A 23,068-nucleotide genomic window follows, 5' to 3' on the forward strand; every position below is an offset into this window, starting at 1 on the left:
TCCTATACTATATAATGTACCAGGTATGATGTTTTAGTAAGTGTCCTGTGTTGAGTCTGAGCTAATGTTAGGTTACTTATATACATCTAGCTATAGGCCTTATATCTGTGCCATGTTCATTACCCAATCAGTGTGTTAATTAGTGTATGACCAGGTAAGTTTTTTATGTGTCAATTGCAATAAAAATAGAAGAAGAGTTCAACACATTGTGTATATATTTTGTTATTTACAAAAAGTATATTTACAACGTACATCACCATAATACAAACATAGTCATATTATATACTACTGTTGTGTGTATCACTCATTCGGATTGGGGAACATTTATCGGTTAGAAAGAGGTTCAAATCTGGGACCTCCAAACACTAGTCAGATGGTCTACAGGCCGCCAATGATCAATCCAGTACAATACCGTTATACACTTGACTGTCTATAATATTAATATCATTGTTGTTCTTTAGGCAGCCTTAGATATTCCTAACATATAACAAATTGATCATGGCCTGAAAGAGTATATATATATTAGAATTAAATATTTACATGAAAGGAATCAATTATATACCTGCAGCAGCTGTATATATATATTCATACGACAATTAATCCTTCACCAAGTAATTTAAATGTATATAGCACATAATGATTCCTGTGTACAAATAACTGATAAATAGGGAAACTAATATATCATAATGTAGCTAGTCATGCAGTGTAATGTCTATTGTAACATTACCAATTGCTGATGGATATATTTTATAATAACATGAATGGTTCAATGATGGTTATGTTTTTGAAATATCAGCCTGTTATTTTAGCAGATCAAAATTTTGCAATTTGAACAAAAGACAAGGAAATTAGACTTTAGCTGTTTTCAAATTTCATGATCTGGCTTTAAGGGTATATATGAATCAACAATTTCACATTATTTCGAGAATCAAAGTTTCGTGATCAAATCAATGCCGCGTAAAATCTCGAAAATATAATCCCCGTGAAAATATCTGCCTATACTTTACATACATCCTCATATGTATAAACCAGTTGTTAGACTACTCCTCAGAAGTAATAATGTACGAGACTGGTACAGTAGACATCACTGAAGATAAGTTCAAATAATTGACAACACCCTGTTTTTCACTTGATACACTTACATATAACAGACCAGATATGGCCCCTGCTGTTTCTGACCAAACGATGCATGTCGCTTTATTGATTAGGATTGTGCAGCTAGATAGGATATGGCTGTCCATAATTAGGCAGGTGATGTCTGTTATCACGCATGACTGATGCCGTCTGCATTAACGCAGCAACTTTGGGAACAGATACTGATAGAAAAAAATCAACAAAAGTATCACAACTTAATAAGTTTTTAACCTGAATATTCCTATTGCTGTAGGTTTCTCTTGGGTCCTTGTAATGTCTATAGCTTTTGGCAAGATACATATATTTTACATTTCATTCTGAAAAAATACTTCTTCTTCTATGAATTTTCTATGCCAGGTCAAGCATGAGTTGAATGATTTAAGAAAATCCTAGTTTTTCTAAGTTAAAGTATGCAGTAAATACTTGTTAAATCATATTCCAAACACATTACGATGCTGACATGTAATTGTGATAAAGGTCTGAACTAGAAAATATACAATAAATCTGGCTATAAAAATGGCCATTTCCATGTATGACCCACAGGCTGTAATTATAACGCTATTTCATCTTGTTTAAATAGACAGACCATCATGTAATTAACATAACAGGATTGCCCTTCGAGTGTGTGCTGTGTCTATTCCCTGGGTGGAGGTTTGAAGGGGATGTCCTTACCTGTATACAGGTGGGCTGACTTGTCATACTGTGTTTGCCATAATTAGCACCCCTTGCCCTATAAGCACTCCTCTCCTAATTTGGAGAAGGAGTTAAAGTAACTTAAATAAATGTCCCCTCCCCTCCATCCTATATATGGATTTAACAATGTTTTACAGCTGTGTGATGCTCATGATCATAACATGTACATCAGCAATATAATCCGTTATTATATAAACTTGAGAGTTTTTCACTAAAGTCATGCAAGTCAGAGCGTAATAATGTATCTCAAAGGAAAGAAGGCGTATGCATGTTTACTACAACAGATGAATGTGCAATGATTATACAGAAAGAGTTTAAATACATGTATATGTATTGGCTGACTTTTTAGCTCACCTGGTCCGAAGGGCCGGTGAGCTTATGTCAGGGCGCGGCGTCCGTCGTCCGTCCGTCAACGTTTCTTTTAAATCGCTACTAGTCAAAGAGTTCTGCATGGATTGTAACCAAATTTGGCCACAAACACCCTTGGCGGAAGGAGAACAGAACTTGTACAAATTTTCTGACCCCCCGGGGGCAGGAGGGGCGGGGCTCAATAGAGGAAATAGAGGTAAATCCTATAAATCGCTACTTGTCCTGGAGTTCTCCATGGATTGTAACCAAAAGTTGGCCACAAACATCCATGGGGGAAGGAGAACAGAACTTGTATAAAGTTTGGCTCTGACCCTCCGGGGGCAGGAGCTCGAGGGGTGGGGCCAAATAGGGGAAATATAGGTAAATCCTATAAATCGCTAATTATCATAGAGTTCTGCATGGATTGTTATCAAATTTGGCCACAAACATCCTTTGGGGAAGGGGAACAGAATTTGTATAAAGTTTGGCTCTGACCCCCCCCCCCCCCCCCCCCCCCCGGGGCAGTAGGGGTGGGGCCCAATAGGGAAAATAGAGGTAAATCCTATAAATCGCTGCTTGTCCTAGAGTGCTGCATGGATTGTGACCAAATTTGGCCACAAACATCCTTGGGGGAAGAAGAACAGAACTTATATAAATATTGGCTCTGACCCCCCGGGGGCAGGAGGGATGGGGCCCAATACGACAATTAGAGGTTAATAGAATTCCTTCAGAAAAGAAACAAGGAACCTGTATTTAGAACATTACTTGGCATTACAAACCATGTGAGCGATACAGGCCCTCTGGGCCTCTTGTTTTAGAGGGTTTTTTTTGTCCCCAACTTACATTTTGGTTCATGCACTGTATCTAGATCTGCATGGTTACATCAGTCTTTTCAAAGTCCTCATTTGATCATTTGATAAATTTGAATCTTGTCCTTTTTTTAGCTCACCTGGTCCGAAGGGCCGGTGAACTTATGTCATGGCGCGGCGTCCGTCGTCCGTCCGTCAACATTTCCTTTAAATCGCTACTAGTCATAGAGTTCTGCATGGATTGTAACCAAATTTGGTCACAAACACCCTTGGGGAAAGGGGAACAGAACTTGTACAAATTTTCTGACACCCCCGGGTGCAGGAGGGGCGGGGCCCAATAGGGGAATTAGAGGTAAATCCTGTAAATCACTACTTGTCTTAGAATTCTACATGGATTGTGACCAAATTTGGCCACAAACATCCTTGGAGGAAGGGGAACGGAGTTTGTATGAATTTTTGGCTCTGACCCCCTGGGAGCAGGAAGGGTGGGACCCAATGGGGAATTAGAGGTAAATATTCAAATTCCTTCAGAAAAGAAACAATGAACCTGTATATATCCAGAACATTACTTGGCATTACAAACCTGGTATGCCATACAGGCCCTCTGGGCCTCTTGTTTTATTTAGGCCTCTGCATCGATAATACCACATGTCATCATATCAAGTCTGTCACAATGTTAATGTGTGTAATTTATAAATTATTCATTACAGGTCAATTTCAACTAAATACCATTGGTCGCTTTTGTTATTTTCAGTGGTTGAGGATGGAATGCTACTACGGTCCGGTAAAGGTATAAAAAACGCGAGAGAAATATTTGAAGAGCATGAAAGAAATACTAGGCGGAAGTCTACAGGTCGTGTTAATAGTGCCGTCACTTCTAGGTCACGTGGACGTTTGTCTTTGGCATCCGATATGGTAACAAATAGAAACATGTTGGAGAGCCAGCAAATAAGATCTAGTTCTAGATCAGGTGGACATTTGACAGTAGAATCAAATAAGGAAACAAATTCAAACATGTCAGAGAACCAGCAAGCAAAATCTAATTCTAGATCAGCTGGAGGTTTGTCATTGGCATCTGATATTGTAACAGATTCAAACATGTTGGAGAACCAGCAATCTCAGACTTCTTTGTCACAAAGATTACGGACCAAAGTGCGAAAAACTTTAGTGCGAGAATTCGAGGAAACAGAAATGGAAAAGGGAATGAAAGAAGCTGAAAATGAGAAGAGACAAATAAATCGAAGATCCTCAATACACAATCTTAGTCATCTATATGGTAAGTTTGCTGATAAAACAGATACATTGTAGCAAGTTTCAATCAACTTTGCAAATATTGTAAATGTACTAATTTTAGTGGTTGTTTTATTTTTGTGCAAATCGCGCTGTCTTTGATGTGCCAATTAATGTACAGTGCTAAATATTGTAAAAGAGAATTTCCTTTACTGAACCAATGAATTGTAATTCATATCCATGCTAAAAATTATGTTTCATATTATGTCAATGTCGCATTTGCACTTAAATCTGTTGGCGCTAAAATAAGTATGTTTGCATTTATACCATTTAATGCAGATAATACAAAATTGAATTGAATGTAAGGGAAACTGCAGAAATTCATTGATCTGTTACAACATGCATTTTCAACTTCTTTTCAATAACCATCAGGCCCAACGACTTAAATATGTTCTGATTTTATCCAAGAGATCCAGACCTGATATTTGGTCTGCTGTATATGTTGACATATATATTACATTGGGTGATAAGTTTGTTTAAATCATTAAACTTTAACATTTTGTAAGGTCACAGGGTTCAAATATTGCCGCTTAGTTCCTTCAGTAACTTCTTTTCAAAACTATATGGAGGCCTGGAGAAGTCATAATGATATAAAATGAAGGTTTATTTGAATGAAAGACCTTGCTCTTCTTTTATGACTTTTAAACAACCAAGACACCTAGAGATATGAGATATGTATAATGTGAGCAAAACATATCAAAATTATTATAGCAAAATATGGTAAATTTTGATATGTCCCTACATAGCAAACATGATCATGAGCAATTAGGTCAGTTTTAAATTACATTGTGGTTTATATTTATGTGATGAATTACGGTATACATAACTGGTATATATATTGACCGAGAACTTAAGGTTAGACTTGGCAGAAAAAGACTAAATTAAACTCATGAAGTATACATAGAACATAATTAATAAACTTATAATGGAAACAGTTTAAACATAAAGACTTTCCTAATATAAGCAAATGCATACAATACCCCACTGTCTATGTAAAACCACAAAAATGTAATTAGATACTGCTGATATTTTATAATGATTACAGTTATTAAAACTCGCTCTACTTAAGTATTTAAAGTCTAAATGGACACAATATTGAGGAAGTTGAAAGTTAACATATCGTAATATGAAACAGAGCACTTCTGTTTTCAACTAAGTGAAGAGCTGATACACTATATGGGTGTATATACAGTGATTTTTCAGGATATTTTGGGAAAAAAGTTTTTGTAACAAATTGGGAATATTTCATCGCAAAAAGAGCAGTTTATATTTAGGGAAAAAATAACCCATTACTGAACATGGTATTATTGGTGATTAAATATTGTAAAACAGTAAACTGTGTCAATTTATCAAAAGGGGACGACCATCACAACAGTTTCAGAGTAGTTTGTTTTTAGATTAAACAACGAGGGGAGAGATTTCCAAGTTTTATTTGTTTTTAAGCAATTTGATTTGGGAATTTTTCTTTGTAATTGGGAAAAATAAGGGGGGGTTGGCATTGGGAACGGGGTCGTTTACCGACCCCAATTATATAAAGAGAAAAATCACTGATACAGTAAAACCCCTCTAACTCGAACCCGGATTCCTCGAATACCCGCTATTCGTCAAACTCGTCGTACGGTCCCGACCGTCTCCCTATATAATCTATGTAACAAAACCCCGGATAGCTCGAACAGCTATTCGTCGAATACCCCTTATTCCTCGAACAGAATTATGTCCCCGTTTCATCAAATATATATTATTTACCCATGTATTCGTCGAACAGGTGTTCAGCCCTTGAGATTTTTTACCTGTGTCACACCTGACTGCACCGACCGACATGGATAATTGCTCACGATCTTGTGTTTATACAGTTGGCGTGTCGAGCCTTTAGGTAATTAAGAGATTAACGGTGTCATTATTACCTACCTACACGATCGCAAGTAGTTGTTTGATGCTAACTTTATTTGAATATTTCAGAAAAGGCATTAAGTTATTGATGTTTCTCTCGTAATAATCTTCGCTGTAAATACGAAAATACGGAAATTGTTGATCCATGTTAATAGAAAGTACACATTGTGAAATGACAAAAGAGGCGGAAGATATTGCTGACGTCCGCCTAATTATAAAAGTTTTTTTTTTAATTTCTTTGTTGGTTTCATTCGACAGGCTAACACAATGTTATTCATCGAAAGATGTAAACGATATCAAACGATATATGCAAAGAATGTTGAATGATAGGGTAATTAAAATGCCATTGTCGTGCATTGTTTGTCATAGTTTGAGACTGGACATTTTGACTGTTGATCATGACCAACCTCGGATGAGTCGAATACCCCGTATTCCTCGAACTATTGACCTGGTCCCCTGCTGTTCGAGTTATAGGGGTTTTACTGTATATGTGAATAGTATGGAGTTATTGCCATTAAAGATCAGAATTTATTATATAACTACTTATATAATTACATTTAACTAGTAACGTTTGGTTTAAAATTAATAATTATGCAAAACAAAGAGAAGGAGGTACATGTGATTGAAAGTTTGAGGTTAGTATGGCTTTTAACTCATTCTCCCCTCAATACACATATGAACCCTTCTTGCTCTATGGTTGGAACAGTTCATTATGAAATTCAGGGGTGGGGGGGGGGGGTATATGTAGAAGTTGGACAACTACAAATCATGTATAAAAAAGTAATATATGCACATAAATTATATATTTAATGACTTTATTATAACTTTAACCTAAATTTTAAATGCAAGTGACCATAAAGTTGTTCTCTAACAAATACTTCAACACTAATCTATTTTATTATGTGATGATCACAAAAATCTTCCAGATATATCTGATTATATATATTGATGCCAATGAAAATATTGTCGAAAAAAAAAAATCTTTTTAATTAGTGCATTATGATTTACATTGATACCATTTTCTTAAAGATTTTAAAAACTGTCAGTTACACTATTTTTACTTAAACTACAAATATAAGTACGTGTATGTAAATTATTAATTGTTCATGTACATGACATGCATATATATATATCATCTCTGTTTTTATTTTTCAAACTTTAGCCAGTCTTTAGAAATGATCATGTTTTATCATATCTGAGATCAGCTGATGTATGGGAAATACAGACATAAAGACACAATTTACATTTAGAAAGCACACTTGGGGTACAATGTTCTGAATATGATGATAATATATATTTTTTTCTTTTCAGGGCTAGACTCTGAGTTATCAGGTATGTTATGGAACTATTTTCTCAAGTCCCACTAATATATATATGAGGCCACAAATATGATAAACACACTAATTAACTATAAGCTAATCCTATAATTAACTGCCAATACACAAGCTACATAGGAGGAAAAGATTTTATTACTCTTTATTTCAAGGTGTGATATATTCTAAAAGTAGGTCACCGTGACCTATATGTTTTAAATGCTAATTGCTTCAGCAGTGCAAACTTCTTACTTGAGTTTTTTCATTTTAACTAACACTGGTACACAGCGGTATTCGAAATTTGTCCAGTTAAAGTAATAATAAAATATTTGTTATAACTATCAAATGAGTACTGGTACCATGTATCAAGAGTGACATATATGGGTATATGATTCATAACATTTATACTTTGTGGAATTGAAAATTGCTATCTTCAAATAGAAAAAAATATTTAAAAAAAAAAAGTTTAATTTTTAAAGAAAAGTAAGGAATGACCTTATGTATTCTAATTATATAACAACTTTTTTTCTTCATAAAAGAAAATTTGATTTTATAGGTCTTGAATCAGAGGAGGATTACACTGGTAAGTATAGCTACGGCACCTCTAGATCTTATTATCAGGCTATACTACAAAGACATTTTCTCTTGTTAATAATTTGATAAAAAACAAAAGTGTTGGTGATATTTAAAGGGACAATTCAGTCTAAGAGAACATTAATATTTGTATATATATCAGATAAAACAACTTCTAATGGAAATTACATCAGTCAGTGTTACTGTGATATGCCTGAAACGCCTATGGTGGTGACACGTGTGTGAAATATTCAAACTTGCTCGCTGTCTGCCATTACACACTGTGGTTGAACTTCTTGTATGCCAAACCCTGTCCCTTGCTCGTAAAGTAATGCAACTTTTGGCTAGAACTGCTCAAATCGCTCTGACAGTAGTGTGTTTACCTTATTAGGTGAATTGTCTTGCCTAAAAATCATTTTATCACCTTCTCAGTGGTTATGTAGTTCATTTGTTTAACGTGCGTGACTTTGGCTCGGGTATGGGTACAAAGTTAATATTGTACCTGCTTAATAGTATTGATCAACGATTTGATATTTCAACGATATTAATTAAAATACTTAACAATGTTGTGGAATTTGTCAATGTTTTACGTTATATGTTTCATAAGAAATGTAGAACAATACATTTATGCTATAGTTTGCTTATTGGTTATGTAAAAGAATTTGCCTGAGTGAATTGTCTCTTTTAATGATAAATCTATTTAGAATTGTCTACAAAATATTTAGATTTGTTCATTTTTGCATTCAAATAAAAAATGTAGATATCTATATTTAGAGTTGTTCTATCATTACCACTTAAATGTATTGAATTCTTTTCATTTAGATTCTTCACAGAAGAACTACAGTTTGAATGCATCCCGGAATTCGTCCCGTCGCAAGAGAACGGTACAAACAGACGAAGATCTGGAGGAGATTTCAACACTGACCACAATAACTACCACAGTGGTCACTACAGTTATAGGTAATACACTGACCACTGGTCACTACAGTTAAAGGTAATACATGTACACTGACCACTGGCCACTTCAGTTATAGGTAATACATTGACCACTGGTCATTACAGTTATAGTTTATACACTGATCACTTGTCACTACACGTATAGGTAATACACTGACTACTGGTCACTAAAGGTATAGGTAATACACTGACCACTGGTCACTACAGGTATAGGTAATACACTGACCACTGGTCACTACAGTTATATGTAATATATTGACCACTGGTCACTACAGTTATAGGTAATACACTGACCACTGGTCACTACAGTTATGGGTAATACATTGGCCAGTGGTAACTACAGGTAAAGGTAATACACTGACCACTGGTCACTACAGTTATAGGTAATACACTGACCACTGGTCACTACAGTTATAGGTAATACACTGACCACTGGTCACTACAGGTATAGATAATACACTGATCATAACCACTGGTCAATTTTTAATGAAAAGTAGGTTCTTATCAAATTGTTCAGACACAGAAAAAATTGTCACTACTATAAGTAGAAACATATACATACATAGAGATTGAAAAGCTATAAGCTTATGTAATCTGGAATATCTCTCCAGCTATCTAAGTCTTGATTCTGACTGCAAATGATATTTTTACAGAAAATGTATATCATCTAGGAATTTCTCACAGATTATTGAATGTGGTCACTAAGGACAATACTGTATGTTATTACAGAAAGAGTGTCTGCTGCGGCCAGTCCAGTGGTGACCCCAGTGTGGAATAAAGTTGGTAGTCCAGTGTGGAATGCTGTTGGACGACCGGTGTGGACATACCTATTCAAACCTACGTGGACATATTTAGGACGGCCAGCATGTAATGCTTTGTCCTCTGCCGTAATGACCACCATCACGGTCCTACAGTACCTTGTATCTAATGCTGTACTCTGGGATACCTGGATGCTCTCGAGGTATGTAGCTAGTACATGTATATCCCAATCTTATTTGACTCGTGAAAATAATATAAGTACAAAAATTCTCACATCTGTTCCATGACATCATGATCAACCTTCATAACATATTACACTGGTTATTTTCAAAACAAATTGATGATTTTAACTTCAGTCTTGAAAATTAATTACCGTAAAATTTCTCAATATAGTAGTTAGAGTACATGTACAAGTTATTTGAAGATAAAATAGTATTTTGTGGATGAAATTTTTGTGACCATACTAAAGTCCTTGTAAAATCACTAAAAAATCATACCTACATGAATTACCGTTTTTATAGTATTATGTACTGGGGAGGACGTTTAATATAATTAAATCATGTATTAGCACTATCGAGTATAGCATATTATATTAATCTCCATATTTCGTCACTTTATTTGACAGGAAGAAGAATTGGTGCTGTTTGTGTTTACCTTTGCTATTGTTATTACCGTTGTTGATGTTGTCCGGTAAGTCGTGTTATAAATCATTCTGTCATAATGTTGGTTAACAAGTGAATTTTATCGCAAAATCATTATAACTTAACTTCTCATTTTCTCTTGCTTCACATCAAGATGATTTTGCAATTAATATAGGATATCTTGAGATTTGACACAATGTGTTAAAAGCAATTTTTGATAAAGGTTTATGACGTGGATTTTAACATACAAATGTCTGGTTACTATGAAATTAATAGCTACAGTGGAACCTCCCAAAACCTAACCTTCTCAAAACCGATCACCTCTAGAAACCGAACATGGATGTCATGTACGGAATGAATTCCTCTTTATTAATAGTATATAAAACTTCCCAAAACCGATCCCTCCCAATTCCGAATACCGGACCGATTTTAAGATCGGAATAGTCAAATGTAACTAAAATACACTTCTGAAAACCGGCCTTACCTGAGCGACACCGATAGATTGCATTGAGGTCTGATCAACCGACCGTGAAATACACACGTACCTGTACCATAGTTGTCGCATGCCATGTCCTGGCACATGTATACAGGTGTAAAAGCTATAGGTATATGTACACGGTAATTATACCCGAGATGGTGGTGTAATTATTTAATCATGCCTATTGTTTAGATATCTAACGAAGGTCTACCATGTGCACGCGGTTTGTTTACTGTAGGAAAACAAGCAGAGCTAGTAATAAAGAGAAAGTTTCGTATTCAAATTACACGGGTTTTTTTATTTACATTTGTAGTTGTCGGATAACGTAAATTATCTGTATGAAGAAGCCGAAGCCATGTATTGTTTTAGAAAATGACTATGTCATATAATGACCGGCATCGACTGATCATCGTGTAATTAGACCATATAATTTGATTCTTGACGTAACCGGAAGCGATCGGTCGTATGTAGGTTGCAGACGAGAACATCCCCAAGAACATTCACGCAACTAACTAAACTACATTTATAAGCGGTAGCAATGATATTTTTTTTAACGAACACTAGGCATACATGCAGTGCACTAATGTAAAAAACGACTTCCGATCGATTAAATCCGGATCGTGATGATCGGTATTCGGTTCACTTCTCCAAACCGAACCCTCTCTAAACCGGCCGAAATTATATGCACCGACCATGATCGGTTTCGGGAGGTTCCACTGTACTAACATGCTGCTATGAAGGAGCCATGGTTTGTAATTAATTGATGTCAATTATTTGATTAAAGCAGTATACATATAGTAACTGTAATTTCATGATACATAATATGATTGTGAACTAGATATTGATTACTTTGAAAGGAGGAATGCATTCAAACTTTTGACACACTAAAATGTTTTTATTTCCTCTGTAGGTCTTGTGCCACATGTAGAGAATCTCAGTTCAGTGTTTAGTGCTCGTCAATATTTAGGAGACGGAATCTCAGTATCAGCTGTAAGTTAACACGATATCAGATTAAATTTGATACTAGAAATACAGTGTAATGAAGCTATTCCAGATGTATAATTCTAGTACATGTGTTTTGTAATATTACTGTATTAACTCATTCACACATGAAAATCCAAAATGGACTTTTCTGGCCTTTGAACTGGAAGAATCTAAATGCATCTTCAGAGGTAAATGGGTTCAGTGAATGTTTATTTTCTTATATGGGTCATTGAATGATGAGTTCAATTTTAGAAAAATAATTATAAAATTTATTTACATAAGTATTGTTTTCTCTATACAATATCAACACTAGAAAACAAAATACAATTCTATAAAGTCATATCATGATGCTTTAATTTCTCAACAGTTTCAGGATTTTACCTTGACAATAAACAAAATCTGAAATCATTTTCTGATTAACATGTACATACCCCTTAGGATCTTAATTATTATCAATTTCTCAAAAATATTGGCGATAAGGTTTGATGATCTGAAGGTTCATCATGCATGATTAAGAAGTCAAAGGTCATTCTAGGGGATCACTATAAACATACATATTTTAAAGGTTATCCTATTTTAGCGCTTCCCATCCTAGAAAGACTAAGCTATAATTCATTTGCTCTAAATAATTTCTTTACATTCGATCAATTATATAAGCATTATAGTGGTTGTGCAAAGTCATTATTCTGCTAACCTGTTTACTCATTCACCCCTGAAATTTCATAATAGACTGGTCTAGTCTTTGATTTGGAAGAGTCCAAATGTGTCTTTAGGGGTGAGTGAGTTAAAAATTGAATGATATTATGATTGTCATCCCACATTCACTTTGCTGTTCTCTGTTTGAAGGACCACGTGTTAGACACAGTCAACCTGAGAGAGGAGGTGAAGAGGATTGTCATACAGCTACAGAGTAATTCACAACAACAGCTAACAGAGGCGGACGTGGAGCGAATTGTTGCCGGCAAAATTGGGGCAGAGTTATCTGCCCTGAAACTAGATCTAGCCGAGAAAGAAAATCAGCAGGTGGCAGCAGAGGTAATCACTGATTAGTGGTGCTAAGGATTTCATGGCTGAGGGAATAAGAATATTTTGATATGTGTAGTCAAACCTGTCTATAAAGACCATCCAAGGGGTAGAGGAAAATGGTCTTTATACCCGGGAGTCTTTATGCACAGGTTACATTGTGTTGAAATTGGGCATTTGGCGGCCTAGAAAAGTGGTCTTTATTAAGCAGGTGTTCTTTATACAGAGGTGGTAGTTTTGGCAGTTTTTACTGTATTCTTTACATATTACATTTTGACCTTTTATTTACTTTTAAATTTCAAAGAACTGCTTCTCAATTATAAACCTAGTAATGAAATATATGCAAGTATATCATTTTCAGATAAATCATAATGGATATTTTTATGAAATATTTATATAGAATAATTGTGACTTTGATCTTCTTTCAATGTCATCTTCACAGGATGTGTTAAATTCTTCATTTTACGATGGAAAATAATACTTCAAGATGTCCATGCAATATAGCAAGTTATACAGAGGTCTTCTTATGATATGAAATGTCAAGAGGGAATCCAATGAATATAGAATTAAAACGTTTTGTTGATTTTCAGATGCACAAAAACAACGAGCAGGCAGTGAACCTACAACAACTCCACCTGAGTCTCCTAAGTAACATCTCAGTAAGTCTGAATCAAAGTTCAAAATATGATTTCAAAATATTTTGATAACAAAAAGACAACTTCATGGGTGATAGCTAAAATATCCCTAGTAATATATTTACCAGGTAAAAAGTTGACACCCAAAATAGAATCACTTTTAAAGGATAAACTTTAGGATTCAACACATTATCTTAAAGAAAAGGTCTGTGAACTAATTGACTATGACTGTTTGAATGAACTGTTCATAGATTAAATTTTTTTCACTAATATATCTTAAATTTGATGAGATGAAATGCCAGAATGTATATTTATTGTTTTTTCTCTCTTTCATTTTAGCTTGTGGAAGAGAAATTGAAGCTAGAAAAAGAAAATCTACAAGCGTAAGTATTTTTAGGGGGATTTCAGTGTTATCAGTTTAGTACCATTTAACAAAATCTTATGAACTGTAATTGCTCATATCTGATGCTAATGAATTGCACATCTTTGTCCTGGGAAGTTAGAAATGTTGATAAATTTTATTGCTAGGTACAAATTAGAGTTGGAGCAAATCACCTCTGTTTTATTGTAATAAATCAATTTCTGTGTGTTAGTTCTATACAAAACTTGGACTCTTGCTACGATAGATATTTTTCTGGAAATACTCTCCGTAAATAATGTTTAAACCTTGCTGCTGATCTTTTCCAGTATTGGGGTGGAGTATCAGAGTCAGTCGAGTGTCGTCCTGAACCAGCTCGGAGACGACCTTTTGGCACTTCAGGAGAAACTCCGAGGAGTAGAACTCTCCCAACAGATGCTGGAGCTACAGATGAAAAACTGTTGTCGTAACGACAGTTTCCTAGCAGCCTATATTCATGATCATATTAGCACAATATTAGCTCAGGTGCGTACCAATTTTGTGGATATCCAAACGACCAGCTGTATTAAATTATTTTCTGGACAATTATATTGGGTATATAGCAATCATTCTGAATATATGAAAGTTTATTTGGCCCAAATTTTGCAGTAGCAAAAAATTGAAATCTTAAAAACGCAAGAGGTACAAGTTTTTGTTTTGAAAAATTGAAGATAATATGTACTGCAGAAAAATCATAATAATACAAGTTCACTGTTAAAATAAATAAAAAAAAGTCTGACAGGCAGATTTGTAAGATGCTATTGATATATAAAATTTAAAACAAGAAATTATTTAACAAATCTATAATTTGATAATATTTGTATTACCAAGGTGATGGGAGGGAAGGAAAGTGGTAATGGGCCGCAGGATGCATTCATGGCCTGGTTACATAATAACTATGTCAGCCGTAAAGATCTTGAGGAACGCATGTCACTCATGGCTGCTGATATAACAAGACAGATTCTTGCCGAGCAGAGAAAGGCACCAGAACAATCCATCACCATCACCAACTCGGGTGGTGGCTCGGATATCTCTGAACAGGTAAGGGGAGGCTACTGGGAATCATAATTATTCAGACAAGCCCTATGTTTACTTGTGTTTATCGTTATTTAGATGTCCAAGGGGCTCCAAGGTTTGAGGTTTTAGAGTCCTGTACTAAAATGTTATTATTTTGATATAAGAAAACATTGCAAATATTGTATGCTCAGGTCATGGATATATCAAAATGTTTATCGTTTCTTCTAGTTAATTTAATTTGCATGTAACTTTTCATAATTAACACCTTTCACATTGAGTTACAAGGACTCAAACCATTTTGTTTTATTATTTTGTGTTGTCAGACACAGAAATCCTGATATAACTGCTATAGATGATAATGTGTTTTGTTCACACAGCTTATCAAGTCCATTGTCGATGACGCTCTACTTAAATACAGTGCAGATAAGATTGGTCTACCCGATTTTGCATTAGAATCCTCCGGTAAGTTTTACTTCACATTCATGCCTGCATGAACACTTTGTTCGTATTTATTTTTAATAAATTTTATTAAAGGCCCATTACCTTTCGGAACAAAATATAAAGGTTTCTTAAAAACATTAATGACATTCGAAAATTTATACCGATGACCTAAGATGAGATTACAACACCAAACATATTTAAGATTTCCTGTGTAATATATGAAAAACGTGGAGAGTCATTTCACTGGTTTACTTTCTGGCATAGTGAACGTCAACTACTGCGCGGTATTTAGGACGATGGCTGGTGGTTTTAGGACCGGACGGGAAACAGATGATGTGCGTTATGAAAATTTACAATTTTATTTATTGTTATTATAATTGTTCAGAAGATGATGATAAGTGTATTATTAACAGTAAGTTAATAACTTTTGTGACTTTACAAAATTATCGATCTCGTTTTACATTCTCATTTTGAAAATCAAAAGCTGTTTTGGAAGGGTAGTGGGCCTTAAATTTTTGGAAAATTTTGATCAAACAGTGGCAATAGAATTTCTGATTAGATAGAATTTCTTATGTTTCAATTTAACCTATTGGTATGGTGAATGATTTAATTTTGTAGGAGGAAGTGTTATAAGCACAAGATGTTCCGAGACCTACCACAAAAAGACAGCCCAGTACAGCATAATGGGTATACCACTATGGTACGCTTCAAACTCTCCACGGACAGTCATTCAGGTAATTTTACACATACATGTATAGTAGTGTTTACAAGGAACTTATTTGGGCAGTCTTAAAGTCATAACCACCATACATAGCAAACTGTCAAAGAATCACTGTACAAGTTAGTAAATCTAAGAAAATGTGGTAGTTAAGTCAGGACCAGATATCAAGGTGTAGAACAGAGGTTGGTGGTTTAACAGAAGTCACTGTAGTTTGTATTTACCGAGAAGCAAGGAAATGGGACAATCCGATATTGAATTGATGAAATAGCACCATTTGCAAGAATGTTCCCTGGCAAAAGAACTTAAGAATTTAAGAATACATTCTTTACTTCAAATTTGTACTATATCTCTGATGATTTCTTAAGTAGTGAAATTTGCCAATGAAAATTAAAAAGTCCAGTCTGATATATTACATGTTCTGTGTTTGATAGTTTCTCTGGAGAAACTTTAAACTTAAGTTCTTTGTTGCTTATATTCTTAACATGCTCTATGTAACTTTTTAAGATCAGTGAAATAGCCTAGTACATATTGATATGTTTTAAGTATTTGTCTGTATTATTCTGTACGACAGCCTGAGGTCCATCCAGGGTCATGCTGGGCTTTCCAGGGAAGTCGTGGCCAGCTTGTTGTGGAACTCTCAACCATCATAACACCCACAGGTTTCTCGGTGGAGCATATCCCCAAGTCTCTAGCACCCAACGGGAAAATTGATAGTGCTCCCAAGGAATTCCTTGTACAGGTATGATTTATATGGAATTATTTTAAAACTGTTATCTTATTTTGGTGTGTACACGAGTGATGAGAAACAAGGCAAAAATGATCTGAACACTGTTAAAGTACAACCAAGTTATTCTAAATTAGATTGTTTTGAAAAACATATTAGGCATTAAAACAAAATTCAGTCGCCATACACTCCATTTCAATCTTCATTCAGCTTGTCTTTCAGTTAAAATTATAACATACTTAGTGACGAAAACGATAGTCTTTTCTGTTTAGTGGAAAATATATAATATGTTCTAATATTATTTGATATTCTTAATTGTTTTTAAAATTACTGTTATTATTATAACTGTGATTTTGCCTACAGGAACTTAAACAGCTACTGTTTTAACAGAAAACACATGTTATACTTACTATTGTAGGGACTAACAGGTGAGAAGGACATATCAGGGAAGGTTTTAGGGAACTACACGTACAATGAAGATGGTCGACCTCTGCAGTTTTTCCCAGTACAGGTACAGTACCAAAGTTCATCCTGTTTAACTTTACATGTAATCTGGTTTTAATTTCTCAAAACAAACTCGAAATCTTCATACTATTAAAGTTTAATCAGGAAGAAGTCTGCACTTTTGTTTTGAGAAATCAGTTTCTCTTCCATATAATACACATTTTCTGTACCCATATTTTCCCGGTGATAAGGCATTCTCAAATAGTCATGTTTCTGTTATACATTTCAGGTGTCTGATCCAGGGTTGTTCAAGTTTGTGGAGCTTAAAATTCTCAGTAACCATGGTAACCCGGTGTTTACATGTCTGTACAGATTCCGTGTTCATGGTTCTCCATACACAGGATAAGGATGATATCTACAGAAAAAAATGGTTAAATAATCTACAGGTATTGTTAGACATTCATTCCTTCATGGCCATGAAAATCACCATTCATAATGAAATAGAGATTTTAACAGCCCAGGCAGTTGTGATGGACAAATTCCAATTATTCATCTTTATCGGATACTTGGATCAAAGAATTTTTACAGGACTCTGAAAATCAGCTGACATATATATTGGAAAGTGATTTCATACAATGTAGGATGGTCTTTCACAAGTCTTGATAAACAGGATGTGAACATCAATTGTGAAGCATAATTCTATAGTCAATGGTAAAATGTACATACCTAGTACCGGTATTTGTGTTCAGGACAATTTGTTTATACATTTATTACTTTGTACAAGGTGTATTTTGGGAACTATTTATACAAGAATCTCTGTTTAAAATCTGATTTACTGCAGCTGTTGTGAAGTGACTCAAAGAAATATGATTCTTATTGAACAATATGTTTACCATGACTGACTGTCATTTGTGTTCATGATGTAATGGATGACAAAAACTAGTTCGTCTTCATATTTGTGTTAGTGATCAACATGTCATGGACTTCAAAACGCTTTTACTTAATACTAGACAGAAGTGTAAATGCTGATTGTGGAATGCATTCTTGTGCCATCTTTAACACGACATTGTACAGTTAAAGAAGTGCTATATACAGATGAACACTAGCACTCGTTTCAAGTGTATGCTCATAGTTCACAATCTTAATTATTATCAGAGCAACTGAATTATTGAATTTGTTCTTAACACAAAAACTTTCATCTGTAGCCAAAGCCATTATCCAACACAAATACAGTTTTAATACTGCATCTAACAATTATGGACAAAGATTTGATTCATACAAGTGTATTATGTCGATGTATTTGCTTGCAATTGTCTATGAATGAAAGTCTTTGTGTGAATCTTAAAATTTATAGAAATTATGTATCGTGTTAAGTTATGTAAGGTGTAAAGTTAAAGTTTATAAATTATAATGTATTAAGAAGTGCTTTATATGTGTTGTGTATAGTAGTAATTGTGTAATTGGTAGAGGAATGAACGGAAGGATAAAGTGGTTTTACGTCGGCCAGATTGTGTGTAATGTGACCATGGCTATATCTATTTACAATATAAGGATATTATTTCCTTAATTTGTAAATATCAAAAAAATGCATAATTATAATGACCATATATAATGTTTTAAAATGTTATATAAAAATATAGACAAATATTGTTAGTAATTAATTAATATATGGGATTTGTAATCAGATTAAGAATTGGGTTTAAAATTTATTTTCTACATATGAAAGAAATATTTATCAAATTATTCATTGTTTTGTGCTTTTGGTTTAATTTGTATTTGATGTCACTGTTAGTGTTTTGTAGCTGTCTCTAAAAATGTATAAGTTTTGTTTTGCATTTATAAAGTCTAAACGCTCCCTGATGGTAAAAGAAAATGAACATTTTGGTACCAATAGCTGTAATAGCAGACTAATCAAAGGAATGGCTAAATTATATTAAGACGTTATCAATAATATTGGCTGCAATTTTATTTCTGGTACATGTATTTAGCAATTTTATTGACAGTTAGATATTGCCAAGCCTTGCCTGAGGTATTAACGTTTTGCAGATCAAGAATTTCCTAGTGCAATTTCATTTATTAATAGCTTATAATGCAGCTTCAACTGTTTTAAGTCCTCAAAAACCTGTTTCATTATTGTTGTCATCATAACTTAATTCATTATTATTTAGATGACATTTTACCATGACTAGCAAAGGATGACAATAGTGGAGTAAAGTTGATCTTATCCAGTTAAACATATTACACTAACTACTATGACCCAGTTAACAACAGATTCTCAATATCAATAATACAAGTTATGAGGTGACTATGACTCATTTGTTAAATTCAAGTATTTTCAAAATATTTATCTTATAATGCACATGTAAATAATACCTGATATATTATTAGGTCTCTTTCAATTGGTATATCCACATCACTTAATTCATATCATCAAAATATTATCAGATTTTTTTTTTAACTTTCAATTAATTTACAATAAAATAAATAGCATCACTGGATATTTGACTGGGTATATGACAAAATAACAGGAAAGGATGATGGTGCTAAGTAAATTATAAAAGAGATCTCTATCTTACATTCCACTCCATAACTCAACTGTAACCAGGATGGGTTACAAAACACAAATATTCTTCGTGTTAATAACTGTCTGACATTTTGCTTGAAGCACATGACCATTGTTCTTATTAGCTCGTTCTCATGGCCAAACCAATTGCAAATGTCTGTCTAATTTTTGAGGCTATACTAGAAACAAACTGACAGAAAATGGCTGAAACAAATTTCACAAAGAATTCTGATTTACAAAATATATTTTTCATTAAAACATTAAACACTTGAATTTTAATGAACATTTATTCTGAGCATAGATCCCCTGGCTGCTTGGGTTTTATAAGTTGATGTCTCAATGTACATTTATTGTATTTTATTTGTCCTATGCAATATCGTAATATGTTATATATATTTTCCTTTTCTTTTCATTCCATGCATTTTAGCTTACATAGGTGATTCCATGTCACATTTTTTGTAAGTGTTGATTTTTTTTCAATGTGATCTTATACATTTTATTGTGTTCGCATGGGTAGACTTGTATCTTGAAAAGCATAATTTGAATATTCATTTTGCCTGAGTGTAATTTTAATGCTTGTTGCTCATTCTGCTAGTGGCATTATGTATTTGTTTTATTTATTTTTGTTTATATATCTATTATAAATTGCGATATATGGCTGATTTTAACTGATAGTAGTACCATCCAACTGTGTGATTAAACTTTAATAATTGTATGGTTATAAATTAAAACAGAGATATATAATCAACTGTAGTTAATGAATTTTGAATGAAATGTTTTAACATGAAGCTAGAGAATTGTTTTAGATAAAATAATCAAAATGATCAAATTTTTCATTGTAGTTTTAATCATGATAGAATATCTGCAGAACATGTCCAAAATATTCTTCAAAAATTGAAGGTTTTCATTGATGTTTTAATGTTAGTTTTATGGATCTTGGTTTTAATATACTTTAGACAATGTATGTCATTTCTGTTTTAGAGCATTTTCCGCTGAAAGAAAGTATTGAGGTATTGTTTTACTATTTGGAGTGACCATAAATTTCTATAGTGATATGGTTGGAAGCACAAACTTATCATTGCGCTTACATGGAAAAGTTTTAATGATATGCTAAATTTTCATTACCCCATATAATGGAAGTGGATTGGCTGGCAATAAGTTTTCAACACATCATTCACTGATATGTATTTATGATATTCATGAGAACATACATTTCACATCTGAATTTATGTTATGATATACCACTGTAGGCCATAATGGACTCGTCCATATCAATTCATGGTAGAGTTTACTAAAGTAACATAGGTGTGAAAAGTTAAATAATATTTGATGATATAATGAATACAAGATTTATACATAATGTTAGGCTTATTACTTCTAGCAAAGGCATTCATATTTTAACAAAAAGTCGCTATCACCTGTAAGTTTGCCGAAGCAAAACTATTTCACTTGTTTTTGATAATGATTATGATGAAGATGTTAAACGCTTTGAAATTACACTAGGGAAGAACTCCATGTTAATTTATTGTTTATTGCTTTATTAATATATTTTCTACACGTCTATTTGTTCATAAAATGGTAAAAATTCATGAAGAAGTGTTTTCCAGAATCATTCAATATTCAGTTACACGTTTAGTACTTTCATTGGAAAAAATAGCAAAATGGACTCATCATACATACATATAATTTATCTTGTAACAGGATTTACTAATTATAATGTATGTTCTTTTCACTTCTTGATTGTCTAGTTTGATCATATCAAATTTAATTTTGAAATATAAGTGGAGTTTGTATTTAAACTTAAAAAAATTATATTGAATTATTTTGAATTTGGTTGTGTTTTATGCTAAAAGATAACAAGTGGTCGTCGTCAGAGAACCATGATCTCTTGACGATGACTTGTGGTAGGTCTGACCACAGGCGTTTGACTCTATATCTATACGAATACATCTATATATGTGTATTACTAGGTCGACACAGTATTATATATACGGTGTTCGTATATTTATGGAGTCAAAGGCCTGTGGTCGGACTGAGTAGGACACAGGTAAGTTAGTAGGCAATTGTTGTTATAGACAGGAGTTACCTGTCCGTGTTGTGTTGTATGTTTATAATATACATGTATGTTTCACGTTTACTGTGACAACTGTTAGGCAGCATCCTAAAATTAAATACATAAAACTATACACATTTTGTTTTATTTTCAACGTTTTTGACCACAATCTGTCAGAAAGTGTATGGCTTTTATCCACAGTTAGCTACAACTAGCATTTAGGAGATCCCGAAATAACAAGAATTAGTGTCGCGTTGTACGATTCTGCAAGGAACTGATGACATTAGTGATGTGAAACCTTTGACTTTTTCACCCCTGGAAACACATTTGAAATCTTCTTATTCTAGTAAGTCTACTGTGTTAAGGAAAGAGGTCACAACGACATAAGGTGTCTGAACAGATGGGGGTTTCCCACGGAGAGAGATTTGGAAATCAGACGACTCATTACCCAGTGTCTACAAGGAAAAAAAACTAAGATACAAAGAGCAATCTGGTACAAGATTGAAGAAGGTGAGATTCTGATTGGATCTTGCTTACCACACGATATGCCCAAAAGGTGAAAAAATTGATAAAATAATTGAATTGAAACAGTCCAGCTGATTTTCACACATTGAAAATAATATCACGTCCAAGGCATACGAGAACAACTGGAGTACGCATTAGATTGAAAAGAAAGACCCACCTTCACCATAGGAATTGACTTTGATATAAAGGACAAATTTAGGAGGATTCTTTTGTCTTCACACTAGCCAATGGAGGCTTCGTAGAAAGCTTACTCCTACAAATAGCGCATTGATGGATTTCAAGCGATGAACTGCCGTGCTGGTTTCGTTACAAGCTGGCGATGCCATAATTGGGTTCAGTGGTCTAATGCGCAACATGACAATGATTCGACGAAAGGTGGTGGGAGTGATATGGCTCACCGTCAGCTGTAGGAGAAGGGTTTTGAGGAAATTGGAACAAAAGAAGAGCATGCTGAAAAAGGGAGTTTGTAACAGCTACCGAATGCACATAAGGCAATTTGCATATGGTAAGGAGACAGGGAAACAGAAGTATATGAAATCGAGCTCAACTAGAAATTACGGATCAGATGAAACTTATTAGAGAACGTCAAACCTTACATCGCGGGTAGATATAATATTGTGAATATACTTTTAAAGATGCTCCACCGCCGACATAGC

At 34.0% G+C, this 23,068-nt stretch overlaps 1 protein-coding gene across 4 annotated transcripts in view; it reads left to right on the forward strand.

Annotated features, from left to right (window-relative positions):
- Positions 1-22,020, forward strand: part of LOC138323968 (SUN domain-containing protein 1-like) — a 36,554-nt gene extending 14,534 nt beyond the window's left edge. For all 4 annotated transcript variants that reach the window (XM_069268929.1, XM_069268928.1, XM_069268930.1 and 1 more), the window contains 17 exons: positions 3,739-4,260; positions 7,476-7,496; positions 8,034-8,060; positions 8,873-9,010; positions 9,737-9,968; positions 10,392-10,456; positions 11,796-11,875; positions 12,716-12,904; positions 13,483-13,551; positions 13,867-13,910; positions 14,215-14,410; positions 14,756-14,965; positions 15,319-15,403; positions 16,001-16,116; positions 16,675-16,842; positions 17,246-17,338; positions 17,561-22,020. In XM_069268929.1, the coding sequence (XP_069125030.1) occupies positions 3,739-4,260; positions 7,476-7,496; positions 8,034-8,060; positions 8,873-9,010; positions 9,737-9,968; positions 10,392-10,456; positions 11,796-11,875; positions 12,716-12,904; positions 13,483-13,551; positions 13,867-13,910; positions 14,215-14,410; positions 14,756-14,965; positions 15,319-15,403; positions 16,001-16,116; positions 16,675-16,842; positions 17,246-17,338; positions 17,561-17,677 (2,372 nt within the window). In that variant the 3' untranslated portion in view covers positions 17,678-22,020. The remainder of the gene's footprint in view (positions 1-3,738; positions 4,261-7,475; positions 7,497-8,033; positions 8,061-8,872; positions 9,011-9,736; positions 9,969-10,391; positions 10,457-11,795; positions 11,876-12,715; positions 12,905-13,482; positions 13,552-13,866; positions 13,911-14,214; positions 14,411-14,755; positions 14,966-15,318; positions 15,404-16,000; positions 16,117-16,674; positions 16,843-17,245; positions 17,339-17,560) is intronic.
- Positions 22,021-23,068: the final 1,048 nt, after the last annotated feature.

The sequence above is a fragment of the Argopecten irradians genome, chromosome 5 (genome assembly GCF_041381155.1).
Source record: "Argopecten irradians isolate NY chromosome 5, Ai_NY, whole genome shotgun sequence".
Lineage (NCBI taxonomy): Eukaryota > Metazoa > Mollusca > Bivalvia > Pectinida > Pectinidae > Argopecten > Argopecten irradians.